At 41.3% G+C, this 26363-nt stretch overlaps 1 protein-coding gene across 6 annotated transcripts in view; it reads right to left on the reverse strand.

Annotated features, from left to right (window-relative positions):
* TSPAN5 (tetraspanin 5) overlaps nt 1-26363 on the reverse strand; it is a 178129-nt gene that overhangs the window by 95713 nt on the left and 56053 nt on the right. Inside the window, exon 1 of one of the 6 annotated variants that reach the window (XM_007999327.3) lies at nt 10546-10671. The exons of the other annotated variants lie outside the window; for them this stretch is intronic. Coding sequence (XP_007997518.1) covers nt 10546-10548 — 3 coding nt within the window. The 5' untranslated portion in view covers nt 10549-10671. Of the gene's footprint in view, nt 1-10545; nt 10672-26363 lie in introns of those variants that run through there. 6 annotated transcript variants of the gene reach the window in all.

Here is a 26363-nt window from a genome sequence, read left to right on the forward strand (position 1 = left end):
ACTGAGTTTCTATCTCTGGGACTCAGAGTGGGGCCCCCACCTCGGCAAGACAGAGAAGAAAATTTGTTGAACCCGGATGTGATTCGAGATATGTTCATTAGAGATGACACTATCATAACTATACTCAATCCAATGACCGGTTGGGACCATGATAGGACAATATTCATTAGATTGCTTGGTCACTCTATTCATTTGACAAACATTTACTGAGTGTCTACAACATACCAGATATTACTCTGCCAGTCACTAGGGACCCCTGCCTTCAAGGAACTTACACAGTCCAGTTGTGTTGGCAGAGAGGTTGATCTACTATTTTAGTAAATACAGTAGGTGTTATGATGGGGAGGTGCACAGAGTCCAAAGGGTACATCTAAAATAATGAACACCCAGAGACAGAACAAAACTTTGTCGGCCAAAGGAAATGAATTGTCTTTAAACAGAAGAATCAGTGGTATCCTTTCATCTTCTTGAATTTTTGAATTCATGGAAATGTTGATTTTTAAATCAAACATCAAAATCCTATCTAATTTTACTTCCTTTCACCCTATAAGTGGTTAAAAAAAAAAAAAACAAACAAATAGCAAGAGGACTGAAAAATACTCTTAGCTGAGAGATTGCAGCAACACATGTAGAAACTCCCAATAAAATAAAGGTACATGCCAGATCTGTGACAGCCCACAGAAAGGCAAACATCTAGTACATGGGCCAAAAACCAAACCATATGTAAGGCACTACCTACATAAAGACCACACATTCATTCAGTTTCATCATCTGGCACAAAGTTTCCAAACCGCAATTCATATTAACAATTATTTTCCATTGACTGAAAATGTAAAAGACCACAAAATGACAAGAAAGGTAAAATTAGAGAAATTTGTATTGTCTATAGGGCATATATAAATGCTGACTGCAAATTTCAGCCCTAGCAAGGTGGAGGGAAAAAATAAAAATGCCATGTGAAAAGACACAAACGCAGTGTCTGAACCAGCTTAGAGCCAGGATAGGTTAGGCAGAGGGAGGAACAGAAACAGAGAGGGATGGACTCAAGAAAGTATCCACATGAAGCTGGGTTTGCCTTTGAGTACCTGATATGACCTATGCCCTTGACCAGGTAAATGCTCTCCCACTTTTTCCTCTTTCATATTCCACCCCGCTTATGTCCACATCCCACCTCCTACAGACCTAAGCCAAATTGGCTGTGAGCAACGCATGCTGGGGCGTCACCTACCAGTACCCTGAGGAGGCCTGAGAACCAGGCCTCTCAGGGCGCCTGAGAAGCAGAGGTTGCAGCAAGTCAAGATCGTGCCACTGCACTCCAACATAGGTGACAGAGAAGACTCGTCTCAAAACAACAACAACAAAAAGGAATCCATGTAGTAAAAGTTACTGCAGCTCACTCAGTGGGTAATAGACCACCTGTCTCTTTTCCTCATTCTAGCAAGTTCTAGCATCCCTGATCATCTGGCTTTCAGACCAAAGGCTTATTATAAAACAGTAAATTCGAAATGGAGATGGGCTGGCCACTAGCTATACCGACCAAAGCAAAACCGGACAGCCAAAGAGGGGACACACATCATATAAAGGGCGGTGTGAAGAACCGCGTGGACCCTGAAGTCCATGGCCACTCATGGAGGGCAGGCTGCATGGGGGAGCACAGAAGGGGCTGCAGGCGGGGAGGAGGGAAGTCTGGGGAAAGGGGGAGTGCACAGGGTTACTGCAGTGGGGCTGGCAAACTCCAGGTAGACTGAAGCACTGCAACCAACAAGAAATTCTCCCACACACCGTTCCGGCTTTTTATTTTTATTTTTTTTTTCAAATTTACAATGTTAGTATAATGATTAAAAACAGTAATTAAAAGCACTACTAAACTGATAATAGCATTTTTATTATACCATTCTGGATGAGTAAAGTAAAAAATATACATACTATGCAAGGTCAGGAAAATTTGACACCGAAAAGGGGGCCCTTGTGTGTGTAAAGGTGAGAAGCTACCCGTACGGTGGAACGTAATCCTTGAGGCTGACAAACCTGGATGCAAATCACGGCTGCTGCTCTCAGCTGTGTGTCTGTAAAATGGGCACGAAACTATCTACATCATACGATTTTGTAAAGGAAAAGACCCAGGGCAGTGACCATTTCCTTTGGTGAATTAGTTTGTTCACACATTCAAGAAACAAGTAACAATATGTACTACCAGACATTGTGGATATAACAGTGAACCTCCAAAATTTCTGCTGTCAATGATGTTACAGTCCGGTGATGGAGAGAGACAAGAAAAGGCAATTACAATATAATGAGAGGGACATTTTATTTATTTGTTTATTTTGAGACACAGTCTCAACTCTGTCACCCAGGCTGGAGTACAGTGGTGCGATCTTGGCTCACTACAACCTCTTCCTCCCGGGTTCAAGTGACTCTCATGCCTCAGCCTCCCAAGTAGCTGAGATTACAGGCGCGTGCCACCACACCTGGTTAATTTTTGTATTTTTAGTAGAGATGGGGTTTCACCATTAACAATTTTTTCCAGGCTGGTCTCGAACCCCTGACCTCAAGTGATCCGCTGGTCTTGGCCTCCAAAAGTGCTGGGATTACAGCCATGAGCAACTACACTGGGGCAGAGGGACATTAAGACTGTAAGCATAGGCACAATGCACTCTAGGGTCCCTGACCAGTCTACAAACATGGAGAACAAAGCCTGGACAGTGACACAGTTGTGAAGATTAAAGAGCTTTAATTAATTCCCACTTACTTCAGCAAATATTTAACGCTGCTGTGTGCAAGCACTGTTCCAGGGGCCAGGGTCACAGCAGAGAACAGACTGAGGCCTCTACCTTCATGAAGCTTACGTTTGGGACAGGAGGTAAAGTAAGATAATAAACACTATAAAGCCTACTGTGTCTCAGACATTCTGTTTTCAGAGGGCAAGGAAGACTTCAGAAAGAGTTCAAAGTGATTATAAGAAAAACGTTTATGCTTAATGGGGGAACCCCTCAGCTATCGGAAAAGTTAGCTGTCCAAAGTAACACAATCCTAGCACTAGCTGAGGTTTTAGTGTGCTCCCCTTTTAACTTCTTGACTTCCTTTTCTCTTTTAGCCATTAAAGTAAATATGGAGATGAAAAGATGTTGTAAATACATTTCCCTCACGTAGCACCTCTTCCTCATTCACCTGGAACATGTTTACCTACTGTGACAATAAACAGTCCAGATTGTCTAACTCATGAGAAAGGGCCATGTCACAATCACAGTGATTTGTTTAAAGAATCTTGCCCACTGCATAATTAGCCTATAGGTCACCATCTGTCTCGAAGTCCTCATAAAACTAACCATATGTTGTTTTCATCAAGGACTGAACTAAAGTAACATAGACCCTTCTCCAAGGAAAATGCTACACGTTTCTTATGGAGAAAGAGGGTATTGAGAGAATGCTTGGCTTCTCAGTTATTACCATAGTTCCTTTATATTTAGACAATTTTTATTTTGTTCTGTTTATGCTTTGACCATGGCTATAACCCAAGCAACACTAACAAACTTGCTACAAGTTTCTAAAGGGGGCTCTTCTAGGAGACATTGGATAAATAGGCTTAGAGCCCCCAAATTTTATTTTTCCTCTGTGGTTTAACCTGGTAATACGAAGAGAAAAACATACAAGCAAATATATCTTATAAACAATTCTATCTATTGTCCATTGCATTTAAAAATGCAAACTCATGAAATATCAACTTTTTAAATTTTGTATTTTGTACAGATAAGAGTCCACGTTGCCTAGGGTGGTCTTGAACTCCTGGGCTCAAGTGATCCTCCCATCTTGGCCTCCCAAAGTGTTGGGATTACAGGCTTGAGTCACCATGGCCCAGACAAAATACCAACTTTTAAATCATAGTAACACTATTCTAAAGTAGATAACAACTACAAGAGAATCTAAATCAAGTTTCATCTAAATGAAACTATTTGAAAACTGTCAATGAATACTATTTTGATTTATGAGAGTAAGAATTCTCAAACTGTTAAGTACTGATCTTCTCACATGACTCACCAAGGACTAAACAATCTTAATAAGAAGCAGAAGTACAAAATGTTATGAATTTTAGTTTAGTTTAGTTCATTTTTTAAACAAAATATGGATAAAAATTATCCCAAAAATGTGCATACAGCTTAAAATTATATGGCAGGGAACACTGAAACATTCAGGTAACTCAAGAATGTTAGAATCTCATCATACAAGTGGGTCATTAACACTGCTCTTAGGACGTGGAGAAACCAGTTCATCAGCTGCCTTCCCTGAGGGCATTACAAAATTAATCTGATCCATGGTCTACAGATTCACGCATCAACTAAATTTACAAAACTGGCCACAATGTCATCATTTTAAAAAGGCCAAGAGTTTCATACAAGGCTAATGATTCCATTTGGCCTGGGAAAATATTTGTTGAACTGAATTGAATGGTTCAGAGAAGGGAAAGTTTAACTTTCCATATATCCTGACTCATTAATCCTCAAGTTAACCCTTGTTAACCAAAAATAGCCAACCTCTCAAACCTTTAAAGGTTTATGCATACATCATATTTCACCTCCTTACTGACCTTGAATTGCATCTCTTTATTTTTTCTAAACTTACCGACAGTTGATGGGCAGGGTTCCTCCTCATAGTTTCATTAAAGGTTTATTTTACCCCCTGCCCTGAGAGCACTTACCTTTCTCACGTGTATAATTTAAGCCTAATTCTTACAGGATTTTTAACAGTTATCCCTCAGAGATCTTGAGCATTCTCCTAGAGACCTCTTTGCCTTACAGCACTAGGTCTTACAATGAATGTTTCCAGTCTAACAGGGCCTTGATCATCTTTAGCATAAGCTGCAGTTCTTCATCCAAGCGCCCTATCAAGGTTTCTCCCCTTCCCTCCATGGCAATGTCCTAGGGATTCACAAAGAAAAGTAACAGCAGAGTGATCTAAGGACAGAGAGACAGACCTGGCTTCCCATCCCAGTTCTTACACTACTTGCAATCCTGGTTTCAACTTTTCTAAATGGGAATGCCATCGCCTCACCCTTATTCAGGGTAGCTATAAACTATTACGTAAAAGCACGAAGGGTGCCTAGCGACAGATCTGATCCCAACAGACACATGGTAAATGGCAACATTACTGAAGAAGTTAGAGACCGCTCTGCCCAGTAAAGTCTGCTTTTTGCAATCCAGTTAAAATGGTTTTTGTCCACTGTCCAATGCATTTAAGTCCTCCTAAATAAGAAAAGGGCACCACGAAGATTAACAGCTAGCCAGGTGAAAAGGGTGGAAGCTGGAATGTTCTGGGCCAAAGGAAAAGCACAGACTCTGGAGTGTAGGAGCTGAGAGGTGCAGACAAGGGCCAGAGCCAGAGCCGGAGCCAGCGCGCTGAGTGGAGAAGGAAACAGAGTCTTGCGAATCCCCTCTGCAAAGAACACCTCATGACACAGGGAAAGCTTACGAAGTGGCGGCAAATTTTTAAAAATAAAGTACAAACTCAACATGAACAAAGTGGATCCCTATATACAAATATCCGGAAAACAAAAAATACAGAAAATTATTTAAAATGGGTAAGTCATCAGAGATAATGACTACTCACACACACATTCTCTCTCAGATTTATACATAGACTTTCTAAATTTTCACAAAAGTGTGTGAGCACATAGTATATCTCTAATGGGCTGGGGGACTTTTTTTTTTGTTTAAAAAAAAAGCCCATATTGTCAGTCTCTTTTCAATGAGACAATATAACTCCTAAACTTTCAGATCTAAGCTCTTCAATACACATAATACCTGAGAAGTTTGAAAGCCCCCAGTGAACCTTGTTCCCCAGCTCTTTCTGCTGATTCTCTTCTCTTTCTGCTAATGAGATGTCTATGATTATTTACTGGGTGATTTCACCAGCCAGAGTCACTGGGGCTAATTCAAGGGTTTCTTTTCCTCAGAAACAAGAACAGCAGCAGCAAAATCTCCTTATTTATAATATTCAACACCTCACACAACAGTCACATAATATTCTAGAAACCTTCCCTCTTTCATCTACAATATTCTGAATGTTGTATTCAATGCCATTCCCATCCATCTGTGTGGAATGGGTGTGGTGGCTCACGCCTGTAATCCCAACACTTTGGGAGGTTGAGACGGGCAGATCACAAGGTCAGGAGATGAAGACCATCTGGCCAACATGGTGAAACCCCATCTCTACTAAAAATATAAAAAATAGCTGGGTGTGGTGGTGTGTGCCTGTAATCCCAGCTACTTGGGAAGCTGAGACAGAAGAATTGCTTGAACCTGGGAGGTGGAGATTGCAGTGAGCCAAGATGGCGCCACTGCACTCCAGCGTGGTGGACAGAGTGAGACTCCATCTAAAAAAAATTAAATAAATAAAGCTTATTTGATGTCCTTTCTCAGCCTCTGATGACTTAGGTTATTCTGTTGCCTTTGGATATTTACATTATTTACAAGAAAATTAAAAAAACATCAAACAGTATTAATTTCTTCTTTCCCCTCAATTCATGTACACAATCCACTTTACCAATGTATTAAACTTCAAATGTTTCAATTAACTCAAAATCAACCTGCAATGTTACAAAACTTAAACTTTTGCCAAGTCTACAATCGCCACAAATGTTGCCTTTTTCAAAACCGGAAAATTTAAAAACACATAGTTCTATATCAACCAAATTAGACTGTCTGAATATGTTGATTATTTTTTATTATCTAGACATTTTGATTTAAAAAATGTCATGGGCCATGAGAAGTGGCTCACACCTGTAATCCCAGCCAACACACTTTGGGAGGTCGAGATGGGAAGATCGTTTGAGGTCAGAAGTTCGAGACCAGCCTGGGCAAAAAAAAAAAAAAAAAAATTAGCCAGGCATGGTGGCATGTGCCTACAGTCCCAGCTACTTGGAAAACTGAGGATAGAGGATCACCTGGGCCCAGGAAGTCAAGGCTGCAGTGAGCTGTGATCATGCCTAGGCAACAAAGGAAGACCCTGTCTCAAAAAAAAAGCCAGGACTAAGAATGATTTTTCTTTCAGCATACACCTATTTATTACTTTATTCTGTTTCTTTGTTTTGAGACAGTGTCTTGCTCTGTCACCCAGGCTGGAGTGCAGTGACGCGATCGCAGTTCACTACAACCTCCACCTCCCAGGTTCAAGTGATTCTCTTGCCTCAGCCTCCCGAGTAGTTGAGACTACAGGTAGCCACCACCACATCTGGCTAATTTTGTGTATTTTTAGTAGAAATGGGGTTTTGCTATGTTGACCAGGGTGGTCTTGAACTCCTGACCTCAGATGATCCGCCCACCTTGGCCTCCCAAAGTGCTGGGATTGCAGGCGTGAGCCACCGCACCCGGCCATATTTATTGCATTTTATTAAGTCTCCCCTCCCGGTATTCATGGAAATAGAAAGTAACTTTTTTATTCTGCTGAAAAATGAAACCCCAAATCTAAAACCCAATTTGAGAAAAAATTATTTGTACTTCTTTCTCATATTTCTGTTACCAGAGAAGTCAGAAGCAGTGCCATCCCTGCTTTCGACCTAAGGCTCACACATTATATTTAAGTTTTGTGAAGTACCTGGCACTTCTCATGCAGAAGTTACTGATGTACTGATTTAAAATGTTTACCACCCTTACAATTTGCCAAGAAACTTGCCAACCAGAATCTTTATTGTTTTCCCCTCTGAAACTCCAAGTCCCCTCATCGTTTGCCTTCTCCCAGCCCAGAGACGTCTATCTACCTTTCCCTCACAGCATCGCTCACAACTGACCTCCAGCGCAGCACCTACCATTACACGGGCGATGTCATTTGCCAACAACTTTACCTTTGGTACCTATCAGGGTCCATTTATTTTGGACCTGTACTGTATCAATTTTTGCTGTTTATCACATTTGACAAGAGTGTCAGCAGGTAGAAAGCAGCAATGACGAGGCCCTGAGGAAAACTGGAACACCCAGAGAAAGAAAAGAGAAGCAATGTCACATGGCCTTTAGGAGCACTGGCTCCAGAGCCTGACTCTTTCAGCCCAAATCCAGTTCTACTATTCACTGGCTGTGTTAACTGGCTGTGTGAATGACTTTATCGCTCTAGAAATGGAGATACCCATAATACTAATTCTCAGGGTGTCTGTGATAATGAAAACAGATCAAGGAGGTAAACTGGGTGAAGTCCTCAGCACAGTGCCTGGCACATGGTAAACATGATAAGGATTAGCTACTTTCAGAGATCTGTCTACCAATTCAGGAATTAAGAATTCCCTCAGAGATTCAGCATTATTAATTATACCTTAAATCTGTGTGAGTTGGCAGCATCACATTAGATCACAAGATTCAACACACATCCTATTTTTTGGCACTTATTAATTCTGGAGAGTTAATTAGAAAGTGAAATTTATTTTAGGAAAGGAATGCAAGCAGCTATGCAGAATTAATCAATTATGCAAAGCTGTGTGGTCAGAACACAGTCCAAGTCTCACAGAACTTCCCCTTGAGACATGAACTTGCAACATGAACTGGAAACCCCATCACCTTTATCCCTGCAGAGCCAACACATCTGTAAAGGAATTCATTCACAGTACCCTCAAATACACTTAAAATGAAAGTAATCATGGGATGATATTCAGTTTGCCTATTCACAGATGAATTCCTCTTAGCTCTTCCCCAAATAACTCCCTTAGACATTTTTCCTTCTTTCAATCAGTATTTATGAGTACTTATTTTATTTTTTTGAGACAGAGTCTTGCTCTGTTGCCCAGGCTGGAGTGCAGAGGCACAATCTCGGCTCGCTGCAACCTCTGTCTCCTGGGTTCAAGAGATTCTCCTGTCTCAGCCTCCCTAGTAGCTGGGATTACAGGCACGCATAACCACACCCAGCTAATTTTTGTATTTTTAGTAGAGATGCAGTTTTGCCATGTTGGCTAGGCTGGTCTCAAACTCCTGACCTTGAGTGATATGCCCACCTTGGCCTCCCAAAGTGCTGGGATTACTGGCATGAGCCACCCGTGCCTGGCCTATTAGTACTTATTATATGCCAGACTCTGTGCAAATTGCCTTTGACACTATTCTCTTAGGTGGACAGTGCCACTTTTCCTCCAGATCCAAAGCAGACTCTCCCACCTCCCCAGTCCTCTCAGCCACCTTGGGAATTCTTTCCTCTAAGCTACATATGACACTTCCCTAAAGCACACCTCCCACTACACATACCAGCTGAAAGTTTCTAGAGGGTAACAATGATCTATTTTTTTACCTTTGTATGCCACACAACATTGACTGTGCTAGCCTGTGTACATTAATACATAGAAATATCCCCAATGTAGTTACTAATGTCAAGGAAATAGGAAGACGTGCTGGATGGGGGGCTCTGGTGGGTGGCTGTCCTCCCCAAAAAGCTGTTACAGCAGAACAGATGCTGCCCGTAGGTCTCCAGAAAGGGCACAGTCGATTGCAACATAGCATCCACAACCATCCTCTATCCCCAGGAGCCCAGGCTGGCCGTCACATTCTCAGCTTCACTTCGGCATCTTCCAGCATCCTCAAACACGCTCTTCTTCATCAGGAATGCCATCAATCTCCATCACAGGAAGAGAAACAATACTCAACCTCTACAAACCTATGCCCAAGTGCAGCATTTTACCTATAAACCAGAGCAAGGTACATTTCTGGAGCCCTGTACTGTTCTTTTAGGTGGACAGCGAATAAGCTGAGAGAGAGTTAATATTAACCCATGCAACTGTACAGGAAGGATTCACGGTTCTGTTTTTTAAAAAGAGAGAGAGACCTGAGTAAATGATTGTTTAACCAAAGGACAGGGCTCCACTTTCTATTAAGTTTGACTATTTTTTAACCATTTCTTTGAAATAACATTATTATTTTTCCCACTAAAATTGTAACATAACAAGGCAGACAAGGAAATTGCATTACAAGAATGCACTTTAGCATTAAGGCTTTCACACACAGCTATCACTTCCTATTACCAATCCTGCTTTTCAAGAGCTTCTCTAATCCCAGCTGTCTTATGCAGCATCAGGACAGATAGGCTTAGCTATGGAAGGTGAAAGCTCCTGACTTGTTTATTCAAGTTGGATCTTCATAAACAATGTGAAAGGGACAAAAGACAGCAAACAATTTGGTGGCAATTACTATGTGAAAATTTATGTGAAATTTTTCACACATTCATATTAGACACCAAATAGATTTTTTAAAAACCCTATGTTCCCAAAATAATGTTTAAATTATCCTTTAAAAGAATGAACATATCATATATATGACTATAATAGTAACTGTTTTGTGATATTTTAACAGTACACAACAGCTTTCTCTTCTTATTAGTGATTCTCTCCAGGTTTTCATCTAGGAGAAAACCTTCCATACTCATTAGTGGAGAGAAAATAGATGTGTTAGTTGAAATCAAAATTTCCATTATCTTCTTTAAGCAAAATAAGCTCTTGCTCATCAAAATTATAAACATGAACACATTTATATGTAGATTTCACACACAAAAGTCTCTGAGAAACTATTTTAGGATGTGGCCACCCACCATATCAGGTCAGTGCAGATGGGGGCAGACGATGTGGGCTGCGCAGTTGAGTCCATCTGACCCCAACGAAACAGTTCATGGAAACATCATCTGACTCTGACCGCTCGATCCCAGCGAGGCCAGTTGTCCAGCTGACCTTTTTTACTCTCATACACACTGTGGAAAGATGAGGGTAAAGTTACTATTGGCTCAGACTTCCAGGGCAGGCAGGAAGCCCCATCTACACCAGCTTCAATCTTCCTTCACAGGGAGGTGGGGGATAGTGGAACAAGCCGACCTGGAGAAGGCTCCCCAGAGAGAAACCAGTGAGAGAAGAGCAGACACCAGAACACCAAGTTGATGGCCGTGAAGTCCAAGATGAGGAATGGGGAGAACAAATAATTAAAAGGAAACTAGGGAGGGTGTCTAATCCATTCATAAAGAGAGTTATTTATTTGATTTTAAAGCCAAACCACAGAATGTTTAATAATTTAGCATGAAAGTCTGTTTTTTGATTCAAAAATGAGAAACCTGCCACTAAGAATGCTTATAATGTCAGCCGGTTGGACTCGTACAGGAAGAAGACAGTTTCCTCTTTGCTGCCTTGGTAGGGGCTACAAAGGACAAGGCCAACAGAGTCTGATTCCTATAGTCTTTTCCATCTCTAATTTTTGTGGAAAACAAAAGATTCTGGCTAGATCTCCACTTTCTCCTCTCTACTGCCTCTTCTCAAACCACTCCTGTTTTGGTCAAAGTTAATAATTCCAATCTGAAAGCACAGACTGACCATTAGAAACCCCAGAGTCAATACAAAGGGCAAAAAAAAAAAAATTAACTGGAACAATCTGTTGGCACTGAGAGGCCCACCATGCTCTGATATAAAAACAAGTACTCATTTGGGGGAATCCCTCCTTATTTTGCTTTCATTTTCTAGGATTTGTGCAGAATAAATGACCAAAAGATCTTTGAATAACACATAATAAAAAGTAAGTAAATTACAGAAGTGAAAAAGCCATTCTGAACACAAGCAGAGCACCAATCGAGGACTGGTGGCTTGGCTGGAAACCAAGCTTAAAGGGAAAAATCTGATCCACCTCAGAACTCCATCACTTCTATTAATAATATGTTTTACCTATGCCCAGTTGAGTATCACTACTCGATGCAAAAATGTATAATTAGAGTCAGGAAAGGTAAAAAAAAAAAAAAATCACCTTAAGCAAACTCTAAGCCTCAGCACTTTCTAAACGCCCCTGTCTTCTAGGCAACTCTGCTCTTGTCTCCTTGTTCTTTTATCTCAATCTTGACGGCTAATCCCTCTGCAGGGTATTAATTACTCTGTCACAATTACATCATTCCACAAACAAGAAAAACACAATACAATGAAATCCAAAATGGATTAACTTTTAATCTATTGTATTAACAACTTAATATTCTGTGATTGCACCATTAGTGCATATTTTGCTGCACATTACAAAGGGTAATTTCTTCCCTTTGTCTCTGATCAGCTTAACTGACTTTTTAAAAAAACACCAGAAATATTTCAAAGTAACCTATGCGGCCAGTAATTTGCTTACAGATACAATTTTTGTCTAAGAGACCCTCTGCATGAAATCAAATTTCATTAGACTAAGTTGAAGCCACTTAGGAGTGTATGGTAAACGCACCTGATAGCAGTAACTTAAGCGTACTCTTAATGATTCCGTATGGCAGACGCCCCTGAATGTGTTCAAAGTTCTGAGCTAGGGATCTGGAAGTGGCCACCCTGGAGATTTGTTCCTTGTCTATGAGGAACATCTGAGCTCCCAGCCCATCGTATGGGACATGGGCTGTAGGGAAATGGAGGCCCTGAGTTCTGGCATGAATGAAGGTTGCCAGGTGGAAGTTGTTAAACAAAGAATGCTAAGTGAAAATGCAATATAAACTACATACCTTTTGCAAGTGATTGCAGTTCTTTTGTCCAGCCCACAACTGCTGGGCCCTCTCCCCTGTATGTAAGCCCCCAGCACAACCCCATGTTGCATCTGCTGGCTCTGGGTCTCTTCTTCAGCCTCCTGAACCTAGTGCCATCCCCACTGGAGCTGATGGCACAACAGTGGCCCAGAGGACAGCAGCTCAGGTGCTGACCAGGATGCTGAGCCCTATACCTAACCACTCGAACTGAGATTCTGTCTAGGACTAAGTTCACACAAAACTGCAAGGAGAAGAAATGCTCATGACATGTGCACTAATAAAGAAAATGAGATAGAAAATCATGCAAAGAGATTTGCTTTCCATTTTGACAGTCAGTGCAAGAAGGCATTCACCACACGTTGACTTACCACAGATGTGAGCATAAATCTCATCTCCAAAAAGCTCACTGTGATCTAAACACTAGACTTCAAGTCACAAATATCATGGCAAATAAGTCTGCAGAACAATTTTTTGAGGAGTTCAAGCTGCTTGAAAAAATGAAGTCCAAGGTATCTTTCTAATAGCTTATTTTCCACATCACTGAAGTTCGGAGATGGATTCACACACTAAGTTCTTCCTCAATGCCTCCCCAGCCCTGGCCCCACGATATTGTAATCATGTGCCCCCCTCATTAAACTGCAAGCTCCCTGGGGCAAGGATTATGTTGACTTTATTCTATTAAGGCACACCATAGAACACTGGATTTATCCATACATCACTCACCTCCTACCCCCATCCCCTCAACCCAACTTCAACTTGTCAACTGAAATAACTTAAGGCAAAGTGGGTTAGAAGTCAAAATTATGTATGTGATTCCTCTATTTTCTACTTCATTTTATGATTTTAGTCCGACATTTTCACTTTTATTCTTAAGGCTCCAGAATGATTTTCCTTCATTTTATCTCCCCTTTTTAGGCCCACTATTTACTGATATAAAGTCTTTTTTTTTAAAGTGCAGGTTTGTTACATAGGTAAACTTGTGTCATGGAGGTCTGTTGTGCAGACTGTTTAATCACTCAGGTATTCGGCCTAGTACCCATTTGCTGTTTCTTAATCCTCTCCCTCCTCCCACCCTCCACCCTCCACCAGGCCCCAGGGTGTGGCTGTTCCCCTCTATGTGTCCATGTGTTCTCAGCATTTAACTCCCAGCCTTTCTTGTATCAATAATCTCTAACAGGCAAAACAGAGATTCCCATTTGATGATTAACAGGAGGAAGAAAATTAACTTCATGGTCCTGACCCATGTTCAACTTGATATGAGAGGAGACAGCACTGTGTGAAGGCAAGAGCTGGTGAGCTCAGACAACAGAGAGACCAGGACTGACTCCTGCTCATCACTTCACTACACAGCCTTGGCCATGTCACTGATCTTCACAGCATCAGGTTCCTCATGGGTGATTTGGGAATAGCAACTGGACCAAGCCTCACAGGGTAAGAAAGAAGAAGTGAGAGAACGCGTGCAAAGTGCCCAGGAGGAGACGTGGCTCCTGCACCTGTGATTGCTATTATTAATTGCTTCCCCACTCCCTCTTCCCATCTGACATCCACTACACAGTCAATGTAGGGTTTTGTGACTTTCACACACATACAGAGAATCTGGAACTATGTCACGCTTGTCCCTGACTCCCCCTCCCTCTCCCACTCCCACCTTCCAGTTTCAAATAACTCCCCTCCCCGACCCCGTTTCCAAAGGCCAGGGGACCCTACTATATACCCTATATACCCTAAGGCACCAGAGCTCGTTTTGAGGAAAATAAGAGGTGAGATTTTTATGGAGACCTTCTGAATTATTTTTTCAAAGAGATACGGTCTTGCTTTGTGGCCCAGGCTGGAGTCCAGCTCCTGGGCTCAAAGGATCCTCCTGCCTCTGCCTCCTGAGTAGCTGGGACTACAGGTGTGTGCCACCACACCTGGCCTGAAATACTCTTACTAAAATAAGGACACTTGAACTAATGCCATCTTATGGGAAGGTTATTCAATTATTCCCATTATATGCAAGCAGTGAAAATACTCACTTCTTTTTATTTTAAAATGTCCAGTTATTGAATAAGCATATATGCCTAAGTATTACTGAGGTCAGAGATTGTGTACAATACTCAACTCTGTTTCCCAAGCACCTTCACAGTACACAGTTGAATGAGCAAACAAATACACTGTCAGTGCTTGAGTCAGCAGGTAAGAAAACATATTTACAAATGAGGAATGAATACACAAAAGTATTTGCAAAGGTATTAAACACCATTTTCTACTTCTATATGTAAACTTTCCAGTTCAAAGTCATGCCCAAAATCCTGTACTATATTTGAAAAATCATTCCCTTGCTAAAAGTCTCTTTATAAAGACTCCATGATTGCCTCAGGCTAACTTGTCCTTATCCCAAGTTTTTAAGAGGAAAAAGCCTAAAGGACATTTTATCTCTTCATGCAATAGGTCTATCGCCACTGCAAAGCATGGTAAAAGGAACTTCAGAAAAGATGGAGTGACCAAGAGAATTGAATGTGTCTTCAATGAGAAGGTGCAATTTATCCCTCAGAGTGCTCAAAGTTCCATACTCAATCTAATTCCTTCTATCCACAACAAATACCACTAAGAAGGGATTTCACATTTGAGGATACACTGTGTCCTCCTTCCACTGCTTCCCAAGTAAGCTGGCTGGTGATTGGCTTAAAGAGAATAGCATTCTTCTCACAATTTCTTCACCCAACTTTACCTCTAACAGAACTCAAAGCAAGTGACTTATCTGTGTCAGGACTAATGTTGAAAGAGCACTAGATTTGGAGTGAAGAAACCTATTTTTTTTTAAAGTTTTTTCAAAATGTGTATACATTTAGGGGTACAAGTGCAGATTTTCTGGTGTGCATATATTGCATAGCAACAAACTCTAGGCTTGTAGTATACCCATTACCCGAATGGTGAACACTGTAACCAACAAGCAATATTTCAACCTTCACCCTCCCACCTTTCGTAGTCTCCAATGTCTATTATTCCACTCTCTCTTTTTTTTTTTTTTTTTTTTGAGGCAGAGTCTTGCTCTGTCACACAGGCTGGAGTGCAGTGGTGCGATCTTGGCTTACTGCAACCTCTGCCTCCGGGGTTCAAGCAATTTCCTGCCTCAGCCTCCCAAGTAGCTGGGATTACAGGCATGCACCGCCACACCTGGTCATTTTTTGTATTCTTAGTAGAGACAGGTTTTCACCATGTTGGCCAGGCTAGTCTCGAACTCCTGATCTGAAGTGATCCGCCTGCCTCAGCTCCCGAAGTGCTGAGATTACAGGCGTGAGCCACTGTGCCTGGCCTATTATTCCACTCTCTATGCCCATGTGTATCCATTGTTTAGCTTCCACTTGTAAGTGGGAACATGTAGTATTTTACTTTGTTTCTGAGTTATTTCACTTAGGATAATAGCCTCCAGTTCCATCCATGATGCTGCAAGACGTGTTAAGAAGTCTGTTTTCTAGTCTAGACCGCCCCAAACCAGATGGATGCCCTTGGCAATTTATTTCACCTCTCTGGGTACCAATCTCCTCCACTGTGAAATGAGACACTGTAGAAGATCAGTAAAGTTCCTTGCTCTCCCAGGATTTGCAGGCTACATATTCAGGTGGGAAGATGGATTGAAATTTTGCTCTCTAGCTGCTGACTAAATCCTATTTTAAAATTCTGCTTCTCAGACTCTTGAAAAGTTGGCCTGAGAACATAAGACACCACCAAACAATCTGGAAGAACCAGTGCTATTACAACAAAGCAACGAGAGAGTCAAGATTCCTTAAAGGTAGGGTTGGAATTCAAAGTCAATTGATAGCTGATCCTTTTCATGCCAGTGCTGCCAAATGCACCAGGAAAGTTCTTTAAAAGCAGACTGAAGTTATAAGAGGCCACACTATTATTTTCTTCTTAAATCTAGGTAAAATCCCTTCCAATTAGTTTAAAAGTAGTATTTTGAAAATGTTACCAAAATAATACATGTTTTTCACTTTTTCTCTGTCCTCTCCTTTTTCTACTAACCACTGAAGACATTTTGGGAAAATCTAACCTTTCCCCATTAACTAACTTGTCCATGTGAAGAAACCAGACTGCAGATTTGCTGTTGGCCTTGTGTAATTTCTGAGCCAGGGCATCGTTTCCAAGGTAACAAGTTCCCAAAAAAAAGAAGGCACAAATAGGTCTAGCACATTTAATATGTAAATGAACTAGGTCACTCAGTAGTATTTCACTAACAGGCAAGATGATAGATTAAACCCTTCTATTCTTTTTCCTCCATTTACCCTAGGAGGAATTTATTTGGGGCTTTTCCAGCAGACATAATGATTTTCCTTTGGCAATGCAGTTTCCAAAATACAAAACTCCAAAGAGAGTTTGTTATAGTTAATCAAGCGAAAAGCAGCTTCTGTTGAGGAATCTAAATGGAGAAAGGAGAGGGGGTCCTGAAGCACTGAATCTAATTCTAGACACTTCTTTTTGCAGTTCTCTTACAGATAACACACAATGGCACAGCACATGCACCCTTGCCAACCCTTCACACAGCAAGAGTTAGAATTCCCATTCTCATATTCCCACCAAGCCAGCGGCATGCACAAGAAACTCATAGTTCTCAAGCTGGAGGAGTGACTTTGGCTTCCAAAGGGAAAAGGGGAGCCAAAATGGTCGTGCCCTGTCCTGCCCCTTGGACAAAGGCAGGGAATTGAATGCACTGGCAGCTGGGAGGCAGAGTGGGGCAAAAGCCAAGGGTGAGAACTAAGGGAGAGCAGCTTTTCCTGGGATGGACATCCTTCGATGGCCAGCATGCGGCGCAGCCATCACACATGCCAAGGGCTGCTTCTCAGCCTGCCTTCAGGAAAAGTGGAGGGTGCCAAAGAAGGGCATTTATAACAATGCAGTAACAAAAGCAGATAGATGCTCTGGGGAACATGGGCAGAGAAGAAGCAACAGCACTGTGTGTGCCAGCGATCCAATTAGAAAGCCCAGCTTCCACACACAGGCTGAGGCTCCCACAACTCAAACCCCGTGGCACCCAGACACTATGATTTCTAGAGTTCTTAGTTGCAGACAAAGGCCCATTGTGTTTTCCTGGGGGACTATGCTGCCAATTTGTCTCACACCTTCCAAAGAAGCCTAATTATTAGCCTCTTCCTCGGCTGTCTGCCTTTTTCTCAGCTCCATGAAGACTGAACATGTATTTCACACTGCTCTAAAGAAGGTAGGCAGGGTTGGGGAAGACAAGCAAGTCTGGAACAGAAACTCCGCCCATCCACACCCCAGTGAAGCAGGGCACACCGCCATCTCCATAAAGACCAAGGTGCTGGCCTGGCGCGGTGGCTCATGCCTGTAATCCCAGCACTGTGGGAGGCTGAGGTGGGCAGATCATGAGGTCAGGAGATCGAGACCATCCTGACCAACACGGTGAAACCTCATCTCTACTAAAATACAAAAAAATTAGCCGGGCGTGGTGATGCGCACACGTAGTCCCAGCTTCTCGGGAGGCTGAGGCAGGGGAATTGCTTGAACCCAGGAGGCGGAGGTAGCAGTGAGCCGAGATCACACCACTGCACTCCAGCCTGGCGACGGAACAACACTCCGTCTCAAAAAAGAAAAAAAAAAAAAAGGATCAAGGTGCTTGGACCTGGGGCCCCAAAACCTATCCAAGTTTTCAAATAACAGTTGGTCTCTTCAGCATTTCCCTGAAGGTGTTCACTACACTTCTTGCCCTGTCCTTTCACTTTGAGTTCCTAAATGAAACCCATCGTCAGCTGTCCTCCCGCCCTGCACAGTCTATTCTGCAAACTGGATATTCTGTGTCACACTTTTCAGAGTCCTTTCATTTTCCTGTTTTGTAAAAGTGGTTGTCTCGGAAAGTTAAAACGAATTAACTTCATCATGGCCTGCAGGATGAAAGAGATAACATGAAAAGGCATTAGGCTTTCAAGACATCACTGAGAAGCCTTTTAAATGAGCCAACTGTGCCGATGTCACATGAATGGGGTGGCCAGTAACAGAGACCGCAGAGGATCACAGAAATCTGTTTCCACCATATGCCTCACTAAGTAAAGAAAGGACAGTGTTGGGTGCTAACTTCGATTCAAAAAAAAAAAAAAGTTAACAACATCCCTCTTCTGTTCCCAAGTCTATTACTTATACAAAAAATTTTTTTAACTTTTCACTACTTTTTGAAGAATGTCTTTTCTCAACTTTTGCTTTGAATACACTTAATATAATTTATTCTCTCTTCCCATAGGTCCTTCATATTATTTCCACTCATTATTGTTGAAATCTTCCAGTTTTCTCATTATTCCCAATGCTTCAAAATAAAAGAGAAATTTACTAAGATTAAATAATGGAAAAAGGAAGCCAGAGAATATCCAGTTATGATGTTCAAAGAGATAAGCTGGCCCTGAGGCATATTTACCTGTCCTAAAGGAGTTTCACCAAAGAGAAATTTAAGCTCTACAATAACTTGTGTGTGGCCTAGAAGACTTCAAATGTTGTTTCTCTCATGTGAATGTTGAAATAATGTCATTGAGTTTACATTTAATAGCATCTTAACGTTTGTAGAGTGCTTTGTTTTTTAAGGTGTCTTCATCTATAATGTATCATTTTATCCTTTTGATAAAAGGATAGATTAACAACCCTAGAAAGCTGGCTAGAAATTAAGCTACGATTACTGCATTCTATACATGAGAAAACTGAGGCCCAGCACAGGTTAAGGGCCTGGAAAGGGACACATAGCAGAAAAGTGACAGTGTTGGGAGCAGACTCCACACTCCTGACCCCTAATCCAGGGCTCCTGCTTCAACACCTTTGATGCTCTCTACGTGTGAAGAAAGTTCACCCTAGATTAGTGCATGCTGGAAACAAGTGGAAACAAGACCTAGGTTATCCTTAATGCCAGACAGTTGCATTCTGCCACACTGTGAATTCCAGGACAGCAAGCACTGGTCAGCAAATTGGCGCAAACATGTATTTGCATTATAATATTTCTCATGGGTCAATTAATCTCCTGGAACTAAGACCAATCCTGGTCTGGAAGCATGACTGATAACCCAGATGTTGGTGCTTAACAGCTGCATTACTGGCCTGACTTAGAGAGGAGGCCGGAAATACTCCCAGAGTTGTTCACTTAAGGCCTGTGATGATGGCCCTAGCAGATAAAGGAAAGAGAAGGAGAGCAATTACCAGAGAACTTAATTTCCTATAAACACCAATTGGAGTGACTGATGAGGGCATGAGGGGCACCTTTCTTTCCTCCTTAGCAGGATTCTTTACATTAGCTGGATAATTGCTTCTTTTCTCCAACTGCCTAGACCCACAACTGGCTCACCAGCTACACGCAGACTACCAGAATTAGGTTCAAAACAGAAACAGCAATAATGTAATTAAGCTTTTTACAAACATGATACCATGGCACAAAATTTTTCATTACCTTGTGTAAATGAAAACCATTTTCTCTGACCAACGGGTAAAATGTTGGAGCAAAATAAACTGAACTGTCTATCTGCTGTTGCAGTGTCAGTGCAGGCCTAGCCTGGGAATGTCTCTGTGGAAGGTGGTGGGGTTTTTCTCCCCTTTTACTCTTAAGAATCTGCTGAGTTATTTCAATAGCACTTCTAGCTCTACATAGTCACACTGCCTCTCTCCTGTGCTGCAATTACAGGTAAGGTGCCACCAATGATCAGATTTACTTTCAGTATCCCATCCTACTGTATGCAATTCCAGTCACATCACTGCATATCGCAAAGACATGCTGCAAAGATACACAACACAGACTATGAAATCAAACGGCATCACCCCCACTGCAAAAGTACCTTTAACAAACACTTAGCAGATGGTCCCAAACTCTTATCATCTGATTCTCATATTCAATTTACAAAATGAATAGGGTGCTGCCAGGCATACAATTTATGTGAAATATGGACCTGAGCCAGGAAGTTGCCCAATAAAAGAAAGAAATGAACTCAGGTTTACCAAGTGCCTATGATGTGCCAGGCACAACACCTATCACTCTCACTTATTTCATCTCATCCAATTTTCCAGAAAACTCTGTAACGTGGATATTCCCATCTTACAGGTAAGGAAACTAAGGCTCAAGAGATGAATTGGCCAGGCGTGGTGGCTCACACCTGTAATCCCAGCACTTTGGGAGGCCAAGGTGGGCAGATCACGAGGTCAGGAGATCGAGACCATCCTGACTAACACGCTGAAACCCCATCTCTACTAAAAATACAAAAAATTAGCCAGGTGTGGTGGCGGGCGACTGTAGTCCCAGCTACTCCAGAGGCTGAGGCAGGAGAATCATTTGAACCCGGGAGGCGGAGCTTGCAGTGAGCTAAGGTTGTACCACTGCACTCCAGCCTGGGCGACAGAGCAAGACTCCGTCTCAAAAAAAAAAAAAAAAAAAAAAAAACCAGAGAGATTAATTAACTTGTCCAAGGCCACAGTGCTGATCAGTGTCATGTTCTGAACACAGCTCAACTGAACTACAAGTCTACTCTATTCAATATCTCAGTAAGACCCCACAAGGGTGAAATGGCTCCTTTAGCCTAACTACCAGCATTAAGATAACCATAAATCCACACAGGAACCTGAGAGGCAAGCAGGAACACACACTTTGGGTACCTGTAATCAGGAAACCTCAAAGACTGGTGTGTACATCAAGTAGGAAACCAACTTCTCTACCTCTTTGTTCTCAGTCATAGCTCAACAGAAATGAGCAACTTTGCCCTGCCGTGCCGTGCCTTTCCTTTTTCTTTTTTTTTTTTTTTTTGAGACAGTGTTTCTTTTCACTCCTGTCGCCCAGACTGCAGTGCAGTGGCGCAGTCTGTGCTCACTGCAACCTCCATCTCCCGGGCTCAAGTGATTCTCCCACCTCAGCCTCACGAGTAGCTGGCACTACAGGTGTGTGCCACTATACCCAGCTAATTTTTGTTTTTGTAGAGATGGGGTTTTACCACGTTGCCCAGGCTGGTCTCGAACTGCTGAGCTCAAGCGATCCATCCGCCTCAGCCTCAGTCTCCCAAAGTACTGGGATTACAGGCATGAGCCACCGTGCCGGCCCCTCCCAAACTTTTTTTTTTTTTGCCTTAGTTTCAGGTATATGAGAGAGAGTCTCATTTTCTATGTTCAAAGGCAGGAATAACAGGAACTTAAGAGTTATCGAACATAAAAGACTCAGGACAAGAGGAAAATGCATCAGAAAGTAATTCTGTTCTGTTGTTATTTATACTCCTTAAACAATAAAAGGACAAAGTTTGCCAAAGAGCAACAGGAAAATCCTGTTAAAACATACACTTCAAAAAATCTCCAAGAGCTTTCTGAAAATAACACACAATCCAGAGGCTATTTAGAAAGAAGTAAAATGGATTAATAATATAAAAGTGCAAAACAACACCCGATTTCATATACATTATAATCTAAAAAGCCATTTTAATTTTTTATTTTTGTTTTTAAGAGACAGGGTCTCACAGTGTCACCCAAGCTGGAGTGCAGTGGCATAATCATAGCTCACTGTAGCCTCCAACTCCTGGGCTCAAGGGACCCTCCTGCATCAGCCTCCTGAGTGTGGAAGACTACATGCCCATGCCACCATGCCCAGCAAAAGTCATTTTTAAACTGGTCTTTTCAAACTTGGAAAGTCAAATCTATAGAAACAAGCTCATAATCGGCAGTAAAATGTACAAGAAGTGCCACAAATGTCTTTAGTTTTTAAAATAAACTTTTTTTTAAAAATTCAACTTTGAGGTATAATTTACATAAAATAAATATATCCATTTTGCATTACCATTAAGTGTGTTTTGACAAATGCATCCAACCATGTAACCATCCCCACAATCAAAATATAGAGCATTCCCACTACCCCAAAAAGTTCCCTTGTTAGTACCCCCATGGCAAACTCCAGAAAACCACTGATTTGCTTTCTGCACCTAAAGCCTAGTTTTGCCTGTTCCAGAACTTCATATAAATGAACATTGTATGTGGTCTTTTGAGTTTTATTCCTTTGACTGCACAATTTTTCTGAAATTCATGCATGCTGTTGCATGTATCTGTAAATTTGTTTCCTTTTGTTGCTGAGTAGTATTCCACTTTATGGACATACCACAATTTAACCATTCACTAGGTGATAGATTCCTGGGTTGTTTCCAGTTTTTGGCTACTGTGAATAATGTTGCTATGAACATTCACATACAAGTCTTTTTTGTGGATATGTTTTAACTTATCTTGGGTAACTGCTAAACAGTTTTCCAAAATAATCACACTATAGATATACCCTGGAGATATGCAGGTTCCATTCTAGACCACACAGTAATAAAGCAAATAAAGTGCAAAAAAATTGCAATAAAGTGAATCACACAATTTTGTTATTCAGTATACATGAAAGTTATATCTATACTATACTGCATCTAGTAAGTGTGCAATGCCATCATGTCTAAAAAAGTATATGCCTTAATTTAAAAATACTTTATAGCCAAAAAATGCTAACAATCATTTAAGCCTTTAGCAAATAGTAATCTTTTCACTGGCAGGGTGCCTTGCCTCAATGTTGATGGCTGCTGACTGATGACGGTGGTGGTTGCTGAAGGTTGGGGTGGCTGTGGCAATTTCTTAAAATAAGACAACAATGAAGTTTGCAGCATTGACTGACCACTCCTTTCACAAAAGATTTCTCTGTAGCATGTCAAATAGCATTTTACCCACAGTAGAACGTCTTTTGAAACTGGAGTCAATCTTCTCAAACCCTGTTTTATCAACTAAGTTTATGGAATATTCTAAATCCTTTGCTGTCATTTCAACAATGTTCACAGCATCTTCACCAGGAGTAGACTGCATCTCAGGAATGCTCTTTCTTTGTTCCTCCATAAGATGCAACTCCTTATCCGTTCAAGTTTTATCACGAGATTGTGGCAATTCAGGTCCATCTTCAGGTTCCACTTGTAATTCTAGTTCTCTTGCTATTTGTATCCCATCTGCTATAGCACATCCACTAAAGTCTTGGATCCCTCAAAGACATCCATGAGGACTAGAATCAACTTCTTCCCAACACCAGTTAATATTTATATTTTTACCTCTTCCCATGGATCATGAAGGATCTTAATGGCATCTAGAATGACGAATCCTTTCCCGGTTTTCAATTTACTTTGCCCATATCAATCAGAGGAATCACTATATATTCTATGGCAGTATTAGATAATGTATTTCTTAAATAATAAGACTTGAAAGTCAAATTCCTCCTTGATTCATGGACTACAGAATGGATGTTTTGTTAGCAGGCAGGAAAGTAACATTAATCTCCTTGTACTATCCATCTCCATAGGAGCTCTTGGGTAACCTGGTACATTATCAATGAGCAGTAATATTTTGGAAGGGATCTTTTTTTAAAATAAGCAATTAAGTCTCAACAGTGGCCTTAAAATATTCAGTAAACCAAGCTAAGCTATAAACAGATGTGCTGTCATCTGGGCTTTGTTGTTCCATTTATAGAGTCAGCATCATTCTTAAAGGCCCTAGGATTCTCAGAATGGCAAATGATCATTGGCTTCAACTTAAAGACATCAGCTGCATTAGCCCCTGACGAGGAAGTCAGCCCGTCATTTGAAGCCAGGCACTGACTTCTCCTCTCTAGCTATGAAAGTCTTGGATGGCATCTTCTTCCAATAGAAGGTTGTTTCATCTACATAAGAAATTTGTTGTTTAGTGTAGCCACCTTCATCAGTTATCTTAGCTAGATCTTCTGGACAACCTGCTGAAGCTTCTATATGAGCAGGTGCTGCTTCACCTTGCACTTCTATGTTATGAAGATGGCTTCTTTCCTTAAACTTCATGAACCAACTTTGGCTAGCTTCCTTCTGTAGTTTTTTCTCCTCTCTCAACCTTCACAGAATTGAAGACAGTTAGGGCCTTGCTCTGGATTAGTCTGTGGCTTAAGGGAGTATTGTGGCTGGTTTGATCTTCTATTTAAAACTTTCTCCAAATCAGCAATAAGACTGTTTTGCTTTCTTAGCATTCATGGGTTCACTGGAATAGCACTTTGAATTTCCTTCGATAACTTTTCCTTTGTATTCACAACTTGGCTAATGGTTTGGCACAAGTTTTTGGTCTATCTCAGCTCTCACCATGCCTTCCTCACTAAGCTTAATCATTTCTAGCTTTTGATTTAAAGTGAGAGACATGTGACTCTTCCTTTCAGTTAAACACTGAGAAACCATTATCCATCAGCCTAATGTCAATACTGTTGTGTCTCAGGGAATAGGGAGGCCTGAGGAGAAGGAGAGAGATCAGAATGGCCAGTCGGTGGAGCAGTGAGAACACACACAACATTTATTAAGTTTGCCTTCTTACATAGGTGTAGTTGGTGTCACACCAAAACAATTACAATAGTAACATCAAAGATCACTGATCACAGATCATCATAACAGATATAGTAACAATGAAAAAGCATGGAATGTCGTAAGAATTACCAAAATGTGACACAGAGACATGAAGTGAGCGCATGCGATTATTAAAGTGGCACTGATACTCCTGCTCGATGCAGGGTTGCCACAAACCTTTCATTTGCTAGGAAGCAAAAACCCAAAAACCAAAACACAGTATGTGTGAAGAGCAATAAAGTGAAGCAGAATAAAACAAAGCATTCCTGTGATTAATGGTAAAGATTAAAGGTTGACCCACAAATGTCTTTTTAATCTGCAGCATGTCTGATACTATCACTATTGGTCTGATAAGGAGGAAGCCTGTGGTATAAGAAGGTTATTGAGAATTTCCTCTCCTTTTTTGTCAAAACCAGAAACACTTTGAGCATTCCAAAATTTCTTTTTGACAAAGCCCCACTTACCTCTCTTCCACTCCCTCATCTCCATAGATGCCTAGGTACTCACAGCCCTCATATTAACCCTACTCTAAATCCCTGAGGAAGCCACAGAACCTGGCCTACCCTCATTTGAAGTGTTCTGTTTCCAAAACTACATTTTTCTCCTTTCCTTCTCTTCTTCCCCTACAATCAACACTTTTGCCCCACGACAGAATTGCTCACGCAGAAGATTAGGAAGGCAAGCTGATTAAATGGACCTTTATGCAAGGGATTGGCAACCCCTTTAAGTGAAGATGCTCAAACACAGGTGCAAGAGATGGCTGTCTCCATTATTCTACAATGCTGCTCTTCTTCCAAACGGGCTCCTAACACGTATGACATACAGCAATGCAATAAAGTGAAGTGAAATAATACCAGGTATAATAGCAATGAAAAAATATGGAATATGGTGAGAAGGTTGCTGTATGTTGTAAAGTGGGGAAAGATTTATTTTACCATTGCAGTGTGGGAAGCTTACTATATTTACAGTCTAGACCTACCTAGCCAAATTCTCTGTCCCTCAATGTTATGTCTGCTTTTCACAGCTTCTTTCCTTCTTCCATATCTTTGAACTCAAAAATTCTCAAAGTCTCAGGTTCTTTTCATTAGAACCCATAGTAACAGTGGTGGCAAGGAGATGTCATTTGTAGACTGCATATCACCATCTGTACTACAGTAAGCTCTCTAATCATTTTACCTACTAGTTCCTTTAGACTTCCACCCACCCTTCCAAAGGGTACCCATCACCCTTCCAAAGGCACTTTGCTTTACAGCATTCTCAATCCTAGGAACAAATACAGATATCCTTTGCTGAGGAACATTTCCCCACCATATCACTGATATCACATGTGTTCATGATGTTGCTAAAGGACATTTACCCTGGGCCTTTTATAAAAGATCAGATTTCTCAAGTATAAAAGCAATTTTGCTATCAAAACAAGTACGTTGTCAATACATTTGGAGGCTAGGTTGGCCAGCTCAAACTAGGGCATGGAAGAAAAACAAAATTAGTGCCTTGGATACACCAATGCCACAGCGGTGTTTGTCTTCTGCT

The sequence above is a fragment of the Chlorocebus sabaeus genome, chromosome 7 (assembly GCF_047675955.1).
Source record: "Chlorocebus sabaeus isolate Y175 chromosome 7, mChlSab1.0.hap1, whole genome shotgun sequence".
Taxonomy (NCBI): Eukaryota; Metazoa; Chordata; class Mammalia; order Primates; family Cercopithecidae; genus Chlorocebus; species Chlorocebus sabaeus.